General features: G+C 47.6%; 2 protein-coding genes and 1 long non-coding RNA gene across 7 annotated transcripts in view; all 3 read right to left on the bottom strand.

Moving 5' to 3' along the window:
* Positions 1-1,047, bottom strand: part of LOC309375551 (oxaloacetate tautomerase fahd2, mitochondrial) — a 13,862-nt gene extending 12,815 nt beyond the window's left edge. Inside the window, exon 1 of the mRNA XM_081921370.1 lies at positions 962-1,047. Coding sequence (XP_081777496.1) covers positions 962-1,012 — 51 coding nt within the window. The 5' untranslated portion in view covers positions 1,013-1,047. The remainder of the gene's footprint in view (positions 1-961) is intronic.
* Positions 1,048-3,215: 2,168 nt separating this feature from the next.
* Positions 3,216-5,071, bottom strand: LOC309375585. The gene is made up of 2 exons (XR_014170960.1): positions 4,606-5,071; positions 3,216-4,350 (listed from the first exon to the last, which is right to left on the bottom strand). It is a non-coding gene; the product is annotated as an uncharacterized lncRNA (long non-coding RNA).
* A 600-nt stretch (positions 5,072-5,671) lies between these two features.
* KCNIP3 (potassium voltage-gated channel interacting protein 3) overlaps positions 5,672-22,234 on the bottom strand; it is a 115,928-nt gene continuing 99,365 nt past the window's right edge. For 4 of the 5 annotated variants that reach the window (XM_081921367.1, XM_081921368.1, XM_081921365.1 and 1 more), the window contains 7 exons: positions 17,495-17,619; positions 13,311-13,380; positions 11,492-11,562; positions 9,248-9,355; positions 8,319-8,423; positions 6,959-7,021; positions 5,672-5,903 (listed from right to left, as the gene is read on the bottom strand). In XM_081921367.1, the coding sequence (XP_081777493.1) occupies positions 5,856-5,903; positions 6,959-7,021; positions 8,319-8,423; positions 9,248-9,355; positions 11,492-11,562; positions 13,311-13,380; positions 17,495-17,619 (590 nt within the window). In that variant the 3' untranslated portion in view covers positions 5,672-5,855. The remainder of the gene's footprint in view (positions 5,904-6,958; positions 7,022-8,318; positions 8,424-9,247; positions 9,356-11,491; positions 11,563-13,310; positions 13,381-17,494; positions 17,620-22,234) is intronic. The other variant, XM_081921366.1, reaches the window with a different exon arrangement.

The following is a 22,234-nucleotide window of genomic DNA, read 5'->3' as shown; positions in this document are numbered from 1 at the left end:
GCCTAGGAGCCTTGGGACAGAGACTGCACTGAAGGGGGCTGGACTAGATGTCCCTCAGGGTGTCCCCAACTCTACCATTCTGATTCTATGGGTCAATCTCCATTCAGCCATGAAGTTCACCGGGTGACCTTGGGCCAGCTGACCACTTGCTCCCTCTTGGCCTAACCCAGGGGTAGGCAAACTAAGGCCTGGTGGTCGGATCCGGCCCAATCGCCTTCTAAATCTGGTCTGCAGACGGTCTGGGAATCAGCGTGTTTTTACATGAGTAGAATGTGTCCTTTTATTTAAAATGCATCTCTAGGTTATTTGTGGGGCATAGGAATTCATTTATTAATTTTTTCCAAAATACAGTTCTGCCCCCCCAAGGTCTGAGGGACAGTGGAGCGGCCCCCTGCTGGAAAGGTTTCCTGACCCCTGGCCTAACCCGGCCTACTCCGCCGGGCTGCTGTGAGGATCAAGCAAGGGAGAGGACTCGAGGCGGCGCCTCCTCGGAGGAAAGGCAAGAAACCAAGCCAATTCCCTGGCCGGGCTGATGGGAGGGCGCCCCAGGGCCAAGGCGGCCTCGGAGCGGCGGTGCCCCTGCTGCCCCCGCCCCCCCCGGAGACCCCCAAGAGGAGGAGGGGGCGGTCAGCCTCTCTCCCAGGTAGGCGCGTGGACTACAGCTCCCAGGGGGCAGCGCGGCGGCGGCCTCAGCAGGTGCGCGTGGCCGTAGAGGTACGAAAAGCGGAGAGTGCGCGGCCGCGGAGGTTTCCTGCCACGCAACGCGATGCCTGAAAGGGTCGCCGCGCCCTCCGCCTCGCGCGCTGCTGCTGCTGCTTCCCCCGATCTCGCTCGGCAGGCGGGCGCTGCGCGAGGGGCGGCCGGACTGGAGGTCCCGAAACCCCCGCCCGGGACAAAAGGCTTCCGGCCCCTTTGCCGCCGCGGAGCCCCCTTGGCCGCTGCAGCAACTGCAGCCCCTCACCTGTCCGGCTGCGCGCAGCGACCTCTGGCCCGGGCTTCCTGGTCGGCGCATGCGCCCCAGTAGTTCTTCCGCAGAAACTGCAACTCCCAGCATGCATCTCGCTCTCGCCCAGATAAGCGGGGGCCAAAGGAGGCGGGGCGGGGAAGCGCCCAAGGGCGCCTTAAACGGTCTGGTTTTTTTTGCTGGAGAAGGTTTTTCGAGAAGCCAAGACCAGCCCATGGCAGCCTCTGACGCCGAGGGTAGCGTGACGCAATGTTACTGGGCCCCCCCCATATGCATGCAGATATGCACACTTTTATTTGTCTGCCGCCTTTCCCCAGGTCAAGGCGGATTGCAACATGAAAAAATGCCTAAGTGCGGCATAACGAAAGAAGTCATTAGCAATAAATAAAACATCAAATTATGCGCAACCAAACTGAACAATTCCACATAAATCACAAAATCCAAAAGAAAGAGACAAAAAAGGAACTCCCCCCCCCCCGGCAGCGAAACAAAAACAAACCCAAACAACAGCCCGGCCCCCCTGGGCTGGCAGAGCCGAGCAAAAGAAACAAACAGCGGGAGGGGTGGGGGTGGGGAAAACCTTGTGGGGAGCTACTCCCCCCCCCACTCTCTGTCATAGCTTGGCAGAGAGAGAGAGGGAGAGAGAGAGAGAGAGAGCAGCAGCAGCAGCATAGCAGAAATATGGGGAATACAGGACAAACTACAATACAGGACATAGCATTTTACTTTGAAATATGAGACAATCCTGTGTTATACAGGACAGGTGGCAACCCTAAGCCCCACCCAACTCTCACAGTGCACACCATTCTGACGAGCTGTTTGGGAACCTTAACAGTGGGCCACCCTGCAGCAGGGGTGGGAGCCTCTTCCTCAGACGTGGCGCCCTCACACGCTTACTGCCTCCCCCCCAATATGGAGTTAATAACAATGCCCAAATCACAATATAAGCACGGTCAGGTACTTGGGCCATCTCCATCAATGGGGACAGTACAGCAATATTAGCTTCTCCCTAGTGCAGAAGTACTTGCAGGACAAGAGTCATTCTAGCCGTGAAGAAAGGTTGCAGTGACTTCTTAGTACAGAGAAAAGGCAAGTAAGAGGTGACATGGCAGAAGTTCATAAAATGATTCATGGCATGGAGAAAGCAGAGAAAAGTCTATCTCCCTTTCTCATAACACTAGAACCTCCAATGAAGCAAGTGGTGGCCACCAATCTGGATGACTTTTAAAAGAAGACTGGATAAAGTCATGGAGGAGAAGGCTATTCATGGGTTCACAGCCAGGATGACTCTGCTCTGCCTCCACAGCTGGAGGCAATAATGCTTCGGAATGCCAGTTGCTGGAAACCGCAGGTGGAGGATGAGTGCTCTTGTGCTCAGGTCCCGTCTGCAGGTTTCTTGGTCCCTAAGAATCCAGCTGCTTCACCAGGTTTAATGTTTAATTTAAAAATTAAAGTAAAATGGACGATTGCTAGAGTGTGCAATGGCCCCAACCGGGTGCAGTTATGTGCATTTATGACTTCAATCCCATACTGTTACGAGGCCTACGCCTGAATCCCAAATGAGTGTTATAGTACAATACTTGCTTGTGAGTAAGCTCAGTGGGATTCACTTGTGAGTAAACATGCCCAAGAGTTTAGCACTTTGTTTCACCGAAATCAGTATTAAACATGCCCAGCTCTCCTGAACTGCTATAACCAAATGAGCCAAAAAGTGCAACTCTGCTATCTCAGTCCTAATGTCCTTGCAGCATTTTCTTTGCCCAAGTTGGGAATCAGACCATTGGTCCATCCAGCTCAGTACTGTCTACACTGACTAGCAGCAGCTCTCCAGGGTTTCAGAGGGAACATTCCCAGGAGATGCCAGGGACTGAACCTGCGGTCTTCTGCATACAAGGCAGATGATCTACTATTAAGCTATGGTCCTTTTCACCTATTACTCCAAGAGCACCTGGACATTTCTTCCACAACTGCTTACACACACACACACACACACACACACACACACACACACACACACTTCCATCACTCAGAAGCTGTTTAATCCTTACCCATTTAGTGGCTTCTTTGTGGTCCTCCAGATGTTGCACTCCAACTCCCATCATCTCCAGCCAGGATGGCCAGTGATCAGGGATGGCAGGAGGTGCAGTTCAAGATCTGGATGGCAGCACATTGGGTAACACTGGTTTACTGGAACAAAATGTAAGGGCATCTCAGCAACCCTAGAGAAATACGATGGGCTGAAACTCCTTGGTCTTTTTTGATGCTTATTTTATTAAAATATACAGTGACTGAATATCAAGTAGTTACAGAGAACAAGAACCAGCGACTGTCTCCCCATATTGTGCTGTGAAAGGAGGTTTAGGAGATGCTGGAATGAAAGGCTAGTGGGACATGCGGCCATTCCTTATACTGTACATATGTCAGGAAGCATTGAGTACAAACTCACAACATCCTGAGAGGGATCTGGGGTGTGGGTGGGAGAGGACAAGGGAACCACACTTTGTAGCCTGGTTGGCAATGAGACCCTGTCTTGCCCAAGGCAATCAGAGCAGCGAGATTGTGTATTGGCTCTCCTTCACTGGAGGTTTTGAAGCAGAGACTGGATGGCCATCTGCCATGGATGCTTTAGCTGAGATTCCTGCATTGCAGGGGGTTGGACTAGATGACCCTCAAGGTCCCTTCCAACTCTACGATTCTATGAGTCTGTGTGTGACAGGGGGAGCAATACTGTAGCCATCTGCGACTGGAGAGAACAAGAGGAGAAATATGAAATGGACATTGCAATGTGTAGGGCCAACTCCTTTTTGAAGTGCTGAGTCTGGTCACATTTTGGGTTTATGGCACGGATGGTGGTTTTTTTAGGGACGCTCATGAAATCTCCCCCTCCGGGTTTTGACATCCCAGATTCCCTGATCTGGTTTCTGGAATAAGCAATCAGTCATTCTGAATTTTTGATTCCTGAGCTTTGTACAGACTCCTGCAAAGCCAGAGTTTGCTGCAAGTTCCAGTTCAGGTATTTTCCTTTCCTATACAAATTACTAATGGACATCAGTGTTTTGATTAAATTGCACCACAAAATGGAATTGTAATGTGATCACATCAGGACTCACTTTGCTTTTGTTTTGCACTGTGATTTGATCAGCGCAAATATGTGCTGGTGTATATCAGTAACTTGTAAGGGAAGGGTACAAATGAAAAGTAATGGTAGAATCCCTAAATTAAACCAAGAGGCAGGCAGAGATGTGCAACAAGAATGGAAACGGGAGGGGGGTCAACTCATCTCTGCTTTTCAAATTTCTGCAATCCCTGGACTTCCTCATTAAGGGAGAGGAAGGTCAGGAAAGGGCAGTCAGGATTCTCAACATTCCCGATCTCTCTGTGCCATGCTTACAGTGGTGCCTTGCAAGACGAAATTAATTCGTTCTGCGAGTTTCTTCGTCTTGCGGATTTTTCGTCTTGCGAAGCACGGGTGCACCCTGGTATTAACGGTTTTAAGAAAAAGGAAACAAACTCGCAAGACGTTTCGTCTTGCGAAGCAAGCCCATAGGGAAAATCGTCTTGCGAAGCAACTAAAAAAACAAAAAACCCTTTCGTCTTGCGTGTTTTTCGTCTTGCGAGGCATTCGTCTTGCGAGGTACCACTGTATTACAAAGCATTCTGGGACACCTGCCAGGATGCCTTTTACGTGACCTGTAAAATGTATCCCAAGCACCTGCATAAATTGTGTCTATGCCTTAGAATGCATCCAAGAGCAAATGCCCAGGAGCTATGGAGCAGACCAATGTGGAAAATATCTTTGGTGGGACCACTTGCATATGCTGTGTATACCCTCTGCCTTTAAAGCACATTTGAAGGACATTCCCTCAGAGAATTCTGGGCACTGTTGTCATGAGTTGCTGGGAATTGTAACTCTGGGAACAGCAAACTACAGTGCCCAGAATTCTTTGAGGGAAAGAATATGCTTCAAATTTGCTTTAAAGGTTGTGTGTGTGTATGCAGCAGGGAGTATACGCAGCAAGGACTTTAAAGTCTATGCCATCCTCCTGCTTTCCATGAGAATATGTCAGCCGAGCACTGGCTAACGGAGATCAGGATCTAAGGACTTGCCTGCAGAGCTAGCACACAGCCAGAGAGCTCTGCTGCTCTTGCACACCTCCCATCAGCCACTGCAGGCCACAGTCAGTCAGGAGTCAGGGTTTCCAAAGCGACTTGTGCGTCCTTCTCCTGTTCCTCTCACTTCAGCTGAGGGGGAATGTGAAATGCAGAATATGGAGCAGGAGGGCCCAGCTGGGGGGTGGGGGTGGGCAGAGATGGCCCCCCATGAGGGATGGCAGGTGTGCAAAACGGTAGTTCCCTATTCAAGGCTGGCTGAAATGAACAGCAGCTGTGCAAGAGCACAACTCTGAAGGGGGAAACGGCCCTGTTCAAGTACTGAAGGATTTGGTGTTTGAGAAATGGAGCTTAATAAATTTGGGGGAGGAGAAGTGCTGCCATTCACTCTCAGAAAAGCAGAACCCTTCTCCAATATGCTGCTAGAAAAATATCTTTCCCTGGGCCGATGAGACATCTTCTTCCGGAGCAATTCCCTGCTGTACCAGAGATTCCTGTAAGAGCCCAGTCACTCCCCCCCGCCCCCCCCCCGCCAATCCCTCGGCTCCTAGACATTCAGTTGTGAGCATCCAGCAAATCTTGCAAGCAAACAGTATCTCTTTCCCTTTTTGTCTTTTATTTCCCCCCACCCTGAGATATAAAAAGAGTTTTTTGGTTGTTTTCTTTGTTTCCTGGGAAAGACGTGTGTGCTTCACAAGAAAGATGAAGAGGTCTGTCCAAGTGCAGGCCAAGGTGGCAGGTGGGGCGGGAGAGACGTGGCAGGATCCCTGGTGGTGGCGCCCTAGATGACATTCTCAAACAGCTGCATGGAGGTCATGATGTTCTCATCCTGATGCAGGGAGACAGAGAGAGAGGAGGTCTGAGTGACTGACTAGGAACCTAAGAAGAGCACCTGCTGGGTCAGGCCAGCAGCCCATCCAGTTGAGTTTCCTGCTCTCCCAGGCGCTGACCAGATGTCCCCATGGGGAGCCTGCCAGCTGGGAAGAAGCACAATACCAGCACTGCTCAGAGGCTGGGATGAAAAATGTGAACAAAGTTCATTTTTAGGCTCATCCTAGAGGAATTCCCAAACGTCATGCAGTAAGAAATACATTACACCCTCATTAAAGATTCTGGTAAGGAAGCCCAAAGCACTCATCTACACAGAGGAGGGTGCCCAGTGCCACCCTGCAAGATTCATCACTGTGGCCTTAGCATCTTCAATCAGCCCATGATGGGGATGGGTACTTCTGCTTGTCTCTGCAACAGGTCTGACTAGATGGCTCAATGATTTTCAATGCAAAGAGGCAGCAGAATCAGAGGAGGCTGCTTGCTACATCTCTGCTTAAGTCACTGATCTGGGCTTATATCCACAAACCAGGAGGCAAATCCAGATCAGTGACTCATGCAGTGGGCAAGCCTTACACAAAGAGGGAAAGCGTGTCCCTCCCATCTTAATTCTGCAATAAATGTGCCAGCTCTCTGACATTCTGGAAACACTGTGATAATGGAAGATCATGGAGTTATAGTGGAATCCAGCGATTATTTCCTCAACAAGCATGATGGCTGAATTTCCTCTGGTGGGCAGGCATGAGCCATGGGCAGTGCCTATTGGACGGTGTCCGTGACAACTATACAAACCAGCACAACTGCTACTTTTCCACTGTCACTTTGAATCAGTTTTGAATTGCCAACACCTCCAAATTTAAAAAAAAATTAAAAGAAGTGTTCCCAATGATTTCAGATTTTCATACTCAGCTTGAAAGTGGGTATTATTGGGCCCTTTAAACAGAAAAGCTTTAAAGCTTTTAAATAAACAAAGCACACCGCCCCCACCCCTTTGAAAAAGAGCACCAGGCTGTTGGGTCTTGCTGCAGGATTCTGTGGGGCTGTTCTTGAGCTCACCTTCTGACAAGTCTCTAGGAACTCCTCAATAGTGACCACGCCATCCTGATTTTTGTCCATTTTCTGAAATGCAAAATGGGCTGTGTGAGTAACAGATGCCTGACCCAGATATGCAGAGTCCAGACCCTATAAATGCATTGCCCCACCCTTCTCCTCCCCCAGGGTGTGCAAGCCTGCCTGAGATGCCCGCAGTGCCCCGCTGGACAGTCTATTGAGAGGTTCCCTTTCCCCTTTCCTGCAGCTTCTGCCTCTGCTTCCATTGGCAGTCTGAATCAGCAATGCTGTTAAGTCCCAATGTGCTCTGATGGACACCACTCAAACTTCCATAACAGAACAGCCTCAGTAAACGGCAACCCCCAGCTGAGGCTAGTTTTGTTTCACCAGAATGCTTGCTTCATAAACATGAAGCAGAGAGTTACGAAGTCCTTAAGTAAGAACGTGGGGCCTCCACCAGTTATTTATTTATTTATCTGCAGATTTATAAACCACAAAAAGTTACTCCCAAAGAAATGTACAGCAAAACAAGATAAAATGCAAAAGATTACAAACTCAGTAAAACAAAAGCAATAAAACCATTTCGAAAACTGTATGTTTATTATTCCATAAAATGACAGGGGAAAGCCTTCTTAAACAAAAACCATCTTCAACCAATGTCAGAAGGCTTGGTGCTTGGCTAATTTCAGCTGGGCACTGTCTGTGCTCACCATGAAGTTGTTACAAGCGTCACACTTTTAAACTAAAAAAAGAGGTGCAGGTACCGCATACCCTTGAGTACCCCTTGGGGAAAAAGCACTGGATGCAACCCTCAGGGCGGTATCCAATTAAGGCCGCCTGTCACTGCTGGGATTTCTGCTTGTGCAACTGAACTTTCCTTCCTCTCCTCTCTTTACAGCCCCCTAAATCTGTTCTAGGAGTTCCCCAACCCTCCAGAGCACATCTAAAGGTGTGTGGCAGATGTGTGGCAGGGATGCTTCACTGCGCAAGCAGAAATCCTTGTGCTGACAGGATACTGCCCTCAGTCGCTGGCATGCACAGTAAGTGCAGCTCTGGGGCATGCAATACCCCAGCTGAGGACTGCAGTTGTCAGGCAGGGATATCTGGGGTGAGACAGTCCAGTGCCCCTCAGTCTTGGCCAACATGGGCCATGGCCAAGGATGATGGGAGTCGTGGTCCAGATACACCTGGAAGGAAAACACACAGCAGGCGCTTGCGGAGAATTGCACCATCCTGCCATGGACTTTTGTGTCTACACAACAGCTTCAGGCACCTGTAACTTCCGTCGCCCCCTGATTTCACCTTGCCTGCTCCTTTTCAGTGCCTCCCAGCTGCTTTCTTGGCCCCACACCCCCAGTCCCCTTACCTGGAAGAACTTCTCCACGTGTTCAATGGGAGCATCTTCCCGCAAGATTGGGTAGGTGTAGCGGCCCATCATGTCATAGATGGACTTCATTATTGCCAACATCTCCTGGCAGAGAAGGACAGCAAAGCTTTCAGAGCAGTCAAGAGGCTGGATGAAGCCAGCTTTCTCCCCAGTCCTTTTCTGTCTTAGGTGGACTCTTTAGTGTGACTCTGCTCAGAGGCAAGAAGCTTAAGAGTAATGTAAAGGATTTTTGCACTTCTTAATCAGCCCTGACTTCCAGCCGGGGAAGAGGCTGTAGCTCAGTGGCTAGAGCACCTAACTTGCATGCAAAAGGCCCCAGATTTAATCCCCAGCATCTCCAAGTAGGGCTGGAAAAGACTCCTCCCTCGAGACCCCCTGCCAGGTAGTGCACACTTTACTGAGCTAGATGGACTCAGTGGTCCGACTTGAGATAAGGCAGCTTCCTATTTAAACCACCCCTTTCTTCAAACCTCAAGGACTGTGGCGCAGTAGGAGAGTATGTGCTTTGCATGCAGAAGGTCCCAGTATCCATCTGAATACCTTGACCTGATGAAGTACAGAGCTGTGCAAACAATCAGGATGAATGCTCAATAAATAGGTGTCATCTGAATGAGCCCAGAGCTAAACCCTGAAGAACAGAGACTCTAAAAACTTCATACTACCAAGAAGGACAGTTTTAACAAATCATCCCCAAAGGCAAAGATGGGACAACACAGGACAACGCTTTACCAGGGACAGAAAAGGTTTATGTTGTAAGTAAGGACAGTAGAGACATATTAAAAGGTAGCCTCAAGGATGCCAGAGCACAAGCGCGCTCTCTCTCTCTCTCTCTCTCTCTCTCTCTCTCTCTCTCTCTCACACACACACACACACACACACACACACACACACAAATGCACAAAACTCACCTCCTTGGTGATATAGCCATCCTTGTTGATGTCATAAAGGTTGAATGCCCACTTGAGCTTCTCATGCACCGTCCCACGCAACAAGATGGAGAGGCCAATGACAAAATCCTGCAAGAGAGGAAGGGGCAGAGCAATTGGGTATCCCATGGTGCAGCTCCCATGAAAAGAGCACACCTCCCCTCCACTCCCAGGCAGCCACTTCCAGCCATAGTAAGAACACAGGAGCATAGGAAGCGGCCTTGTGCTGATTCAGGCCTTTGATCCAGCTGGCTGCCCAGTGTTTTCTAGGGACGGCTGCAAGAGGTTTCTCATATGCCCTGCCACTTTCCCCAGGAAAACCTGCTGTTAATCACTGAATCAGAAGAAGCGTCAATCCACAGGAAGCCCAACTGACATTCAGCGGTAAACAGCAGGTTTCCCAGTGAAAGCAGGGGTGGGGGGTGTAAAACCACTGGGACCCATGCCTAGAAAGCACAGAACAAACAGACGTGTGGACAAGCCCTTCAAGTGGCTCCCCAGGGATCCAGAGATGGAGTTTCTCTGAATTCTACGTGGAGATGCTGGGGCCTGAATCTGGGACCTTCTGCATGCAGGATAGATGCTCTGCAACTGAGTTACAGCCTTTCCATGTAGTGCCTTTGTAACGTGTGTACTGTGTATAATCTGCAAAGTCTCAGGACCTCCCCGACGACGCTAGAACTCTCCCTGCTTCTCTGAAATTTGCTACGTCTGTGAATTTCCTTAAGGCCAATTAAGGCTTTTCTACTGCAGATTCAAGAGCGGTTTTTATGCTGACACCTTCCAACTCTGTGTTGCATCCAATGTTATTCATACTGGAGTAGACCTCTTGGAAGCAATGTACACAACTAATAGTTGTTAATTATATGTTGTTGCTGTTGTCATCTGTCTGTCTCAAGAGACAGTGAAGTGTGCCTCCATCAAACCTCTGTGTTAGCAGCACCAAAGTGACCTCCCTGGGGTGCAAGCTTGGGCAGCGTGTAGGGAGGTCCTGGCCGGCCCAGATGCCAAGACCTCCCCCCACCCCCAGCCTCGCTGATGTGGTCCAAAGGAAAGCAGAGCAAGAGGTTTGGCACCAGCTTGGCTGCAGGAGTTGCCGGAAGGTGCCATCCAACTGTCGTAGGGACTCTACTCCGGATTTGTGTAGGATTTAGTCCTTAGCCTTTTCTTCTCTTGAAGATGGAAGGCAATGAAGGTTTAGGACCAGAGTTCTCCTTCTCCTAAGGGATCTTGCTCAAGCCCCTCTGCCGCAAAATTGGGAGCTGGCTCTGGCAAAGGAAGCCTGCAGGGGATATACTGACCCCAGAGCAGGGGAGACCAACAGAATGCTCCCATGTGCCTGCATGCACTATGGCGCCTGTGAAAGGTTTCATCCATTCTGAACAGAGGAGAGGTGCAACGAACTTCTCTTCGTCAGCAGGTGCAGCAGTAGACGATGTGGGTGCCATTCTCCCATTGATGGGGCAGCTGGTGTGTCTGGGGGGGGGCATCCCCTCACCATTTTGTGGTCCTGCCTCTTTTTCTGATCTTGCCATTATGCCGAGCCCCTGTAGCTGCCATTTTGTGCCTTGCACCCACAGCACTTTGTCCAAATTCCAAATGTGCCCACTGCTCCAAAAGGTTGCCAACTGCTGCTGAACCTGTGCCTCTCTGCTCTGCACCTCCCCCTTCACTCCCCCATTCAGTCCTGGTGAATATGGTGCATTGGCTGAAGGCATACCCTCCAACATTTTCATTCCCCAAATCAGGACATCAGAAGGGATATACTTTCTGGTCCAGCTCTCTGATCCGGCTCTCAGCAGGGTTCTTTTGGTCTGGGGCAAGGACTCACACAGGACTGAAAAAGGGACATTCTGGGATGCAAACAGAAGCTGGGATTGGCTTCTGGGATTCTGGATGTCCCGTTTAAAATGGAACACTTGTGGGGTATATTTAAGTCTGGGAAATGGCACCCAAGAAATGGCACCCATTTGGGTTTTTTCCACAGAGCAACAGCCTGCAGATTAAGAGTATACCTGTTCACCCTTACTTTTGCCTCTGGGAAACAGGTTTGGCAGGGTTTTGTAACCTCTTTGAGCAAGGTGATGTTCAGCAAAAGAATTGTTGGCGTGTAGATCACGAGAAGAGAGGCCTTCCCCACCTGTCCCATTGCTTTTTACCTCCCAAATGGCTCACCAAGGACTGCCTGGAGCCACAACCCAAGGAACAGAGACAAGAGCACTTTACCTCGAAGCGGATGGCTCCATTCCGGTCCACATCAAAGGCATTGAACAGGAAATGCGCGTACATGGTGGCATCTGCAGAGGGAACAGCAGAAGCAGGTGGGCTACAGGGGCTTGTGGGGTCTTGCTTATTCACTCTGCCTACAAAGCAGGAACACAGGAAGGTGCTGGATACTGCCAGGCGGGTTGGTTCATTTAGCTCAGCATGGTGGGAGCCCTCCAGACTTGCTCGACTCCAACTCCCATCATCCTTGATGATGGTTAAGGACGATGGGAGTTGTAGTCAAGCAGCTTGCTGGCTGGGCTTGATGGGAGCCAGAGTCCAGCGACATCTATGGGGCCACAGATCTTCCTCAATCCTAGTCAGTGCTGACTGGCGGGGGCTCTTCAGGGGCTTCTGGCAGGGAGTCTTTCCCAGCCCAGCCTGGGGACTGAACCCAGCCCCTTCTGCATGCAAACATGTGTTCTAGCACTGAGTGACGGCCCTTCCCTGGCTCACACATCTTAGCAGCAGGAAAGGACCTGCTTCACAGCAACATCTTTCTCTTGGGCAAGATGGAATAGCACATGTGAAGGAACCACATTATTTGCCCGGCCACCACACAGCTTCCTGGAGCAATGTCCCCATGTTGCTGAGGCCATTTATCCATGTCCTGCATTTATTTTGAGGACTCAAGAAGACATCCAAGGGATTTTTTTATAATCACATTTTTATCATCACAGCAATTCTGAGGTTAAGTTGGGACGAACTCAGAGGCTGTGAAAACGAACGAAGGATTAACATAGGATTGATTTATAGGAATCACCTAGACTAATTAAGAAAGCAGTGCAAATGTGAGATGATGGCAATCCTCCAACCTCAGTCAAACAAAGATATATAATTTGGCTTAATGTTTGGACTGTTTGATTGTTTTATAATTTGGAATGTTTTTAATGTTACCTTTATTGTATTGTTAAATTGGGTAACTTAATAAATATTATTTAAAAATAATAATCCTGAGGTTAAGTTGTGCATGAGAGAGAAAGGATTTGAACCCAAGTTTCACTGGTCTTGGCTATGCTTTCTATAGGCACAATTACATCCATCTTTCAAATTAAACTGGTTTAATTATCATCCCCTTGACCAGGGGATAGCGTACAAATAATTCTGTGCATCCTCATCAAATTACAATTACTCAAACTTTATATACAAATCTGTGTCCTATAATTTTGGTGATACATTTCTGCTTTTTTTGGCAATGCTTAAATGGGCACCTTAGTTAGGGAGCTAAGAATGCTGACAATTTCTAGCACAGATATGCTGTGCTGTGCTGTTTAGTCGTTTAGTCGTGTCCGACTCTTCGTGACCCCATGGACCAGAGAACGCCAGGCACCTCTGTCCTCCACTGCCTCCCGCAGTTTGGTCAAAAGCACAGATATAACCACCCCTAATAAAACTACAGTTCCCAGAATTCCCTGGGGGAATTAAACTGGTTTGATGGTTATTCAAGTTCTGCTTAGGTACCTGGGTATTTTTACCATAGGAATCCACCCACATCCTTGCCATGTTCACCTGCCTTCACCAGCCAATATAGGCAGCAATACATATTTGGATGTATATGTAGCAGACTGTGCCAACCTGGTAGGCTGATGGGAGTTGTAGTCCATAACAGCTGGAGCGCACCAGGCTGGCAAGAGGCACAGCATTAGAAGTTGGCTAGGCATTCTTGCTTTTGCATGGACTGCCATTCTGGGGAAAGCTTTGTGGCAGCATCACTCTCACAGGGGGCTCAGTGCCTTAACCCAAATAGCAGCTGAAAGGAAGACATCAGTCCCAGACTCACCTCCCTGCGGGAAGAACTGAGCATAGATCAGTTTGAAGGTCTCTTCATCCACCAAGCCGCTGGGGCACTCCTATCAATGCAAGTCAGAAGGAAGTTACCCTCTGGAGCTTCACCCACTGGCCATCCTGGCAAATAGCAGCAAAGCCTCACTCAGGTCCCATGTGCACTTCCACCCCCAACCCTCACTTTCTGTTATGGCCCAACATCTGACCCAAAACAAAAATCACAAGACCACCCTCAAGCAAATTAGGTTGCCCCACAGAGTCGACTCCATCACGTCTTAAGGAACCACGTGCCAGGGGCAGGCAGAACCAGAGCTAGGTGTAGCTGGAGAGAGAAAAGGGTATTGGATGAACCAATATGGAATAATGATAATCCTGCTTCCGTTTTCCCCATGGGTACCTCACATTAGAAATTTCAGTCCTATGCAGGTCTACTCAGAAGTAAGCCCGATTGGATTTGATAGGGTTATAATTGTAAATAACATGATGAATAAGATTTGTATCATTAATTGTTATAAAATTCAATAAATATTTAAAAAAACAAAAACAAAAGAATTTGAAAGGGTTGCTCTTAATTAAGTATACAGAAGGTCCTTACAATGACCAATCCATCTACTGGTTTCTAACTTTAGTACACCACACACAGACACATATATTGCATATGTAGTATTGCAGAAGTATCCCACTTGGTTTTCAGAAAGCTGAGGGAAGGAACTTACTTTCTCCAAGCCATAGAAGCAGGTAAAAAGTTTTTAAAAAATGTAATAAAAAGCTGCCTCTTCCATAGAAAAGGCAGCCGGAGCTTTTTTTTAAAGTCAGGTAAATTGAGGAAATTAACAGGAAAAAAACAACTAGTCACTGACAGAATGGAAGAATGTGGGACTTCGGGAAGCATCAGGGGCCACATATGTCTTATGACGACTACACATAAAGCTTTGCTCTAATTTGTCCTCAAACTCAGTAATGCGTAATTTGCACACACAGAGTTAAAGATACCCACTGTGACTCACTCTTGTTTCTGCAGAGAGCTGTGAATGCGCAACACAGAATGCAGGAAGCTGCCTTATACTTTGTCAGACTGACTGCAGGGGCAGGTTTCAGGCAGGGCATCTTTCCCAGCCCTACCCTGGCAGCGGCGGCAGGGACTGAGCCTGGGGCCTTCTGCATGCCAAGGACTGAGCTGCAGTCCTTCCTGGAGGAAGCTGCCTTGTTTACCGAGTCAGATGACTGGTCTAACTCAATATTCTCAGCAGCGATGGGGTTTCAGACACGGAGTCTCTCGCAATCCCACCTGGAGATGCTGCTGGGACTGAACCTGGGACCTTCTGTATGCAAAGCAGACGCTCTTCCACTGCGCTATGGCCCTTCCCCCTAAACCAGCTCCAAAATGAGAGCTGCAGGCATTCTGACTTCCACTTGTCTTCTGGCCACCTTTCATTTTTGCTGGCCCAGCTCCTGTGCCTTTAGCAACAGCCTGATACGCAGGAAATGTGTCACCATCACATGGTTCCTGGGGAGTGGGGCTGCAAGCCTGCCCTTCCTGATGCAGACTTGCAGCCCCACTTCCAGGCCCCCAGGAATTAGCATGGCCACCTATGGCAGGCTTGGGCATAGTCAGGATTTATGTTGGGGGGCCGGCTTCATGTTATGGGGGGGCTGAACCTCAGTTAAGTATTTTTATTGAATTACTTGATTTGGGGGGGGCAGCTGCCCCCTGCCCCCTTAGCCACACCCATGACAGCAGGGATCAGTAATGTGCTGCCCTCCTTTGCTCTGGACTATAGCCATTGGGCATGCTGGCTGGGGCTGGTGGGAGCTAAGAGTCCAACAACATCTGGAGGATGCCACCCTGATCTATGGAGAAGAAGGAGGTACAGGATTCCACGTGACCAGAATGACACCTTCATGTGGAGGTTTATGTGCTATCTGCCACATGTGTATAGACTTTGGGTGAATCTATACACAGGAATAAATGCTATAAAGAAGTCAGAAATTAGATCATTATAACAAAAGAAAAAAAACCCTATGGAAAATCGCGTATAAACAAAATTTCTGCTCTCTGGCACCATCTGGTGTTACATAATGCATTCAAATCCTGGTTTTTTACTTATGTAGCTGAGTCCCCTGTTTCTTCCAGGCAACCTTGCTAATGCATGGGGATATGTGAGGTGGGGCAGACAGTCTTGAGCAGGGGTTGCCAGCCTTTTTTCTCACGGGCACATTTGCAATCCCAATAAATTGTTGAGGGCCCACTGCACACCACAACTAAACACACATGGCTACCTACTCTATTGTGAACAACAGGAGGCTTAAGCAAGGGGTGTGTCCCTGTGAGCACCATAAAAAAAAACCCTGTGGGAACCACACTGGTGACTCCAGGTCTTCAGTAAGTCATGTACACTCACACCAGGAAGCTGTGTGGGGTTAAGAACATAAGGCAAGTCTGCTGGATCAGGCCCCAAGTGGCCCTTCTAGTCCAGCATCCTGTTTGCACAGTGGCCAACAAGATGCTGGTGGGAATCCTTCGAGCAGGAGACGAGCGCATGAGCACTCTGCCCACAGGTGAGTCCCAGTGCCTGGTATTCAGAATACTCTTGTGGAGGCAGGACATAGTCATCATGGTCTGGAGCACTGATGATAATGGTGCTTGCATACCACCCTATACCCACAGGTCTCAGGATGGTTACAACTTAAAATCACAATATAAAAACACACAACACATAATCAAATTAAAAACAAAAACAACTCAACAACCCCCCCCCCCCCCCCCCGGTATTAAAAGGGCATTGGGTGTGAAAGAGCGAAAGGCCTGGTTAAAGAGGAATGTTTTTGCCTGGGGCCTAAAGGTGTATAATGAAGGCGCCAAGCGAACCTCCCAGGGGAGAGCATTCCACACACAGGGGGCCACTGCAGAAAAGGCCTGTTCTCATGTTGTCACCCTCTGGACCTCTCTTGGAGAAGGGCCTCAGAAGATTATCTCCTTGAGGCATTGCATTCCTGAGCCATTTAATAGCCTTTCCCCCCTTGTTTTTGTCTAATCTTCTTTGAAGCCATCTAAGATGGTGGTCATCACTGTGGGAGTGAGTTCCGTAGATTAACTATGTGTTGCATGAGCAACTAAGTTATAGGATCTGACTGCCAAGGTGAAGGGAAACTGGGGGCTTTGTTTTTTTACTTGGGGTGCAAGAAGGCCTTGCAGTCAAATTCAAGTGTCAGGAATTCAGAGGAAGTGGAACGTCAAACCTTCTCCATTACGAAATACTAAAAAAGTTGCAGCATGAAAGTCTGTCTAGAAAATAAAGGCTGTTGATTCATCAGTCAATTCTGAGATGGATCCCAGTGAAAATGGAATAATATGCGCCGGCAGAGAAACAATTAACTTAGTATTTCGATGATGCCCGAGAGCCAAGTATTACAGGAAACAGTGATTAAAGATACATGGAACAGAAGGCAGGGTGGTTTCTTGAAAGGCACTTGGTGCTGAAGCCAAATGACGAGGCTTCTTGGGCAGATCTGCTCAATAATCCAAGTCTCTGCCAAAGCTCCCTGTCTTTCCTCACGGAACTACAGCTCCACAGGGAGAGAAAATCACATCTTTAACTGGTTTAGGTCCATTGGGTAGATTTGTTCTTCTTATGCCTGGATATTGGAGGGACAGGGGAACCCGTAGCCTTCCAGATATTGTTGAACTATAGCTCCTATCATCGCTGACGACCTGCCATGCTGGCTGATGGTGGCTGATGGGAGATGTAGTCCTACAACCCCTTGTAGTGTGCAGGTTAGAAACTCCTAGTTATAGGGAACTTGATTCTCCCACCCCTGCCAGAAAGAACACTCTTAAGAACTTTTTAACTAAGAACCAGTGCCTGAGTTTCCTTTCCCTCCTTCTGCCTCCTGATCCCCTTTCCTTTTGTGCCACATCTTTTAAACTGCAAGCAGAGACTGTCTTGATTATGAAGCTTTGTAAACTGCTTTAGGAGCTCCTTTTCATCCAAAGAGCGGGGTAAAAACACTTATCCAAACAAGATGGCACAAAAACACTGGGACTCTTCAGAGGCCCACCCTGAGAGAAAAATCTGGTCTCCTGAAAAGAAGCTCTGAGATTTCCCGCGGCTTGGGGAAGTCTGGAGTTCAGGAAATGCCTGGGAGGGTGCAAGAAGCCAGTGGAAGCTTCCCACTCACGTTCTTGAAGCCTCTATAGAGGGACTGCAGCTCCTTCTTGGTGAACTTGGTCAGAGCCTGGAGCTGGTCCAGCCCTTCTGGCTGATGCCGGATGGTCGAGAGCTCGAGCTCGCTGTCGCTGCTGTCTGCAAAGAGAAGAGGGGCAAACTGAGCACCTGCTCCAAACAGCCCCTGCCCTGAGGACCTGTCAAGAAGAATGCCTGCTCAAATAGCATCAATCAAACCACTTCCTGATTGACAACGCTTTATCGCAGTAAAATATCCTATGAAGGAGAGAATGTCCATATGCAGGTCATCTTCACAGCATCAGAGACCCCCCCTGATGGTCTGGGCGTTCTTGCCTTCATGGGATACTTAAGGAACAAACTACACATTTGTCCACACTGGAAAATGCATGTAGTGCTAAAGAGTGGATTTTCCCTGGGAAAGGAATGGGCAAGGGGAAAACTGTTTGGACCAGTCCTAGAAAGTGCGGGTCAAGTGGAAAACCCCCCAGACCAGGGCTTTCTAGGCACAAGGCAAGCGTAAGTGTGGACAAGCCCTGAGTCACTGTAAAGTAGCTTGCTATGTTGATGATAGCTCTTTCGGACTACAGATCCCCAAGTCTTCTTTGTCAAAATAGGGAGGTGGGTTTTCACAAAAGCTTACCCTGCAAAATGTGTCTTTGAAATCTTTTTTACAATGTGCTCTTCAATTTCCATTGAAGCTGAAGCACAAGATTTTGTTTTTTTGGAGGAGAGTAAAGCATTCAGTTTTACCTCTTAACTTACAGCATCTCTGAAACATGCTTTCTCTAAGTCAAATCTCATGAAGTCTTGGGAAACAATAAAAAACTTTTTTATCCTGAATATTTTAGGAGAAATGTGTAGTATTAATTATGGATGTGCACTTGGTTTTCATAATCTCTAACTTAAGTGGGTTGCTTTGGGGATACTCGGGTCTTTCCTGAAACAAAGCGGGAATTCTCTGAATAATCCCTAACAGAATTTGGTTCTTTATGAAGCTTCAGAGCCAATTTGGAGATCTGGAGGGACACAGACAGTCTGCTTGCGGAGATATGAGAAAGACATCAGGATGGAGGGAGGGAGAGGAGGGAGTGTAGTTTTGGTATTGACAGCGGAAGCTTCCAAACAGTGCCCTCAATTTTCACGTCCAATCACACTGTTTTGGGGAGAGATTTAGAAGGAACATCCCACTTTGCACCTCTTTGAAATTGGACAGGCTTCATCCACTTAGCTAATGTTGTCTATGTCTGGAAATTTCATCCACTTCTGTCAAAAGGTTATACAGTGATTGGCTCAGCCAGTGATTAGCTATTAAGGGTTGATGTGAGATGTCTGTACACCATTCTGTCAGTATATGCACAGGCAAGCCCTTCGGATTAGAGCCCACATATAAAAAAAATGTGACCCCCCCCCCGCAATAGAATACTGTGAGCACCACTGGTTAAACTGACTCAGCCAGTCTGATCTTTGCATTCTGACCCTACAAACTTCTAAAGAGTCATTTCTGGCAAAAGTCATTTTACCCAAGCATGCAAATGACTACAAGAAGTTCATCAAGCATTAAAAGATAGTCATAATGGCAAAGGGGTATATTATGGAAGTTATGTGTCTCTGTTGTTTAATTGAGCAGGGGGAGGGGGGGTTGCACATGCTTAACTATCCTTGTCTTACTAGGCACCAGGGAATTGGGGAATGTGAGTTGGAGGGGACTGGCTCTGCGAACATGGCGGCGGCGGCTGCTGCTGCTGCTCTCATGTGGCCTCAAAGAGTTTTCAAACTGAGTCATAATAAGTTTTTCCATTAAATCAAGGTCAAAACAGCTCATTTTCCTAAGTGTAACTAATGGAAAGCAAAAACAGTTTTACCTGCAGAATCTCTCTCACTCTCTTTTATTAGCAAATCAATTTTATGGGGGGCAGTTCAGGGAGGTGGAGTGGGAAGGGTTTACCTTCGAGAAAAAGAGATGCCAGGGATTCAGGTAAGTCAAGAAACTTGACCCTCTGACCTGGAAACTGTTCACTCTGCCATGAGATTTATGTACTCTACTCATGCTCAAGGACCATTCACACTTGGTCCACTACTCACTATGCGCTGCAATTGAAAACTGATGCCAGGGAGAGATTGAGGTACAAATTAAATCCTGATAATTATTTTTAAAATCACAAGGTGGGAATAGAGTGCCTTAAGGTCCTGGGTGTGTCTGTGGTGAGATACAACCTTGTTTTCAGGGCAAGAGACAGCATGGAGTAGTGCTTAGAATGTCAGACTGGGAGGACCAGGGAAACCCAGATTCAAATCCTCTTTCGCCCACGAAGGCTGTTGTAGTAATAAAATTGAGGTGGAGGAGAAGCATGTAAACCAACCACAGCTCTTGAGCAACAGCAGGATAAAAATGTAGGATGTGGCTGAAGTGGCAGATGTGGGTGGTCATTAAAACTGGGGAAAGTGGGAGGCAGAGAGATCTGACCCCATGAGCACAATCCAGAAGCACTTCTGCTGCACAATGCCCTTGAAATGATTGGTAGTTAACTCTTAAGATGCACAGACATTGGAAACTATTGTAATTAGGTTTATAGCTGAAAATGTTTGGCAAATTTTAGATGAATGTGAACAGTCACCTCCCCACCCCACCCCACCCGGTTCCAATTTATACAAATGAAAACATATTTAAGAATTAAGAACAACAACAAAAATGGAATTTGAAAGGTTAATTGGGAATACATTTTTTTGGGGGGGGGGAGCCCTCACCAAATTATCTATCAAATATTAACTAACGAAAGTGGGAGAGTGAAGCACAGGCACATTGTACAGTTCCGGAGCCCCGTTCACATCCAGAAGCGAACGCAACCTGTGTCTGCGCGTGGGGCGATTCACCACTTCTGCGTATGCGCGTGACATTATTAGCAGAGATTTAAAATCGCAAAACATGCAGCAAACTAAAGCATGGAAATATAGGCTGTTAGACTTTTAAAATATGTGCCCCTCCAGGTGAGTTCTAAAATGTCCCCTGAAAAAGTTTCTTTCCAAAGTTTCCCTCTTCTCCAAGCATGGGGGGGGGGGGAACCATACATTTGGTAAGTAAAGAAATAGTTTACTTACAAACTCTGTGAAGTTCAGATTCATATGCTTCAGAAAATGTGCAAAGGCAAGTTAGCTTAGTTATAAAGGGGTAAAGGTTTATAGATTATTGGTATAGGAACTGAAGAGTGGCTGGTGAGAGCCATGCAGGCGAGCTGGAGCAAGAGGCTCAAACCTCTTCACATGCTGAGCTTTTCAGGTAGATTGGAAGAGAACAAAGCCTTGATTACCTGGTTCCTCCCTAGGTGAGGGAAAGAGGATAGAGCTAAGCCCAGCAGGGCATCTTACTCTATGGTATTAACCCCTTCATGCATTAATTAGACTTTAATTAGCATCTTGGTTATACGAGGCTGGTTATCCCACAAAAAGATAATCAGATGGAGATACCAAATGAGGTTTGGGAATCTTTATTTAGTGTTGGCTTAGCTTTTACAGTAGGCATTTATTATAAAGAAAATGTTTGGAAATGGCCTGAGTGGCACTTGCCACCTTGGAGAAGTGAAAGAAATTTAATAAAGGGTTTTTTTTCAAAAAAGAAAAGATAAAGCAGTAGAAGAAATAAACACCAAATTGTAAAAACTACAGTAGTTTGGTTTATAACTAATTATAACCAAAATTTGGTAAAACATAGATAAACATGAGACACATCTCAGAAACCTCAGAGGTCTCCCCAATGTTGCACATTCCATTTAAAATGCTGTCATGCTAATTTGCAAGTATGAAAGACAAAAAAAATCATTTTAATATGGGAGAGCTGCTATAGTGCAAAATAGAGTGTGTGCCTCAATGGACAGGAAGCGGTGTTGCAGGGCTTGGAAGAGACCCCTCTTTTGTGCCACAGGTGGTACATGAGACACACAAATGCCTCTAGCTGAACTTTCTTGGGTTTTTGAGGAACGACTCTTTGAGAGTTGGTGGTTTGGAGGGCTTCCACGTGGCAGCTTATGGTGAATTTGCTGGTGCAAAAAGGCCCATCTAGTCTGAGCACCCTGTTCTCACTCCGCACTTGTGATTCCCACCAACTGGTGTGCAGGGGAACGCTGCCTTCAGCAGAGCGAGAACATAGCCATTGTGGCTAAGAGCTGCTGAAGCATCCATCCAATGCTGTCCTCATCAAAATGTGGTCCCCATATCTTATTTAATCCCTTTCTGCTCTTTAAACATTTAACTAGATTAAACGTAAAAATAATATGCGGTGGCATTTTGATGAGGACAATGTCATGTGGATGCTGCATGAAACCTGTGTGTTTGAGCAGCACTGAACCCACAATAAAATTACGCAGAACTGCCATTGGCACACCAAAAAGTAAATGTGCCTGTGGCGCCCGGGGGGGTGGGCAGGGGGAAGAGGCCGGGAAGCAGAGCCCATGGTTTGCAATGCAGAGCAGAGAAGTGGCAAGCGAAAGAAAAGATTAAGCACCCATGCAGAGGACACATTTGCCAACTTCTACTTTTAACTATGGATGGCTATGACAACTCTCATTTTACCCATGAAAAAGAGGACGTGTCCTGGAAAAAGAGGACATATGGCAACCCAGGGATTCAGGCAGGGGTCTCGCTGCCTGGCGATTGCAGGGACTGAACCTGGGACCTTCTGCATCCAAAGCAGGTTTTGCTGTCTGGTTAAAGACAATCTAAGGTTTGAAGTCAAACAGTT

Source organism: Podarcis melisellensis (assembly GCF_964234715.1).
Source record: "Podarcis melisellensis genome assembly, chromosome: 8".
Taxonomy (NCBI): Eukaryota; Metazoa; Chordata; class Lepidosauria; order Squamata; family Lacertidae; genus Podarcis; species Podarcis melisellensis.
This window is presented reverse-complemented; position numbering and strand designations above follow the sequence as displayed.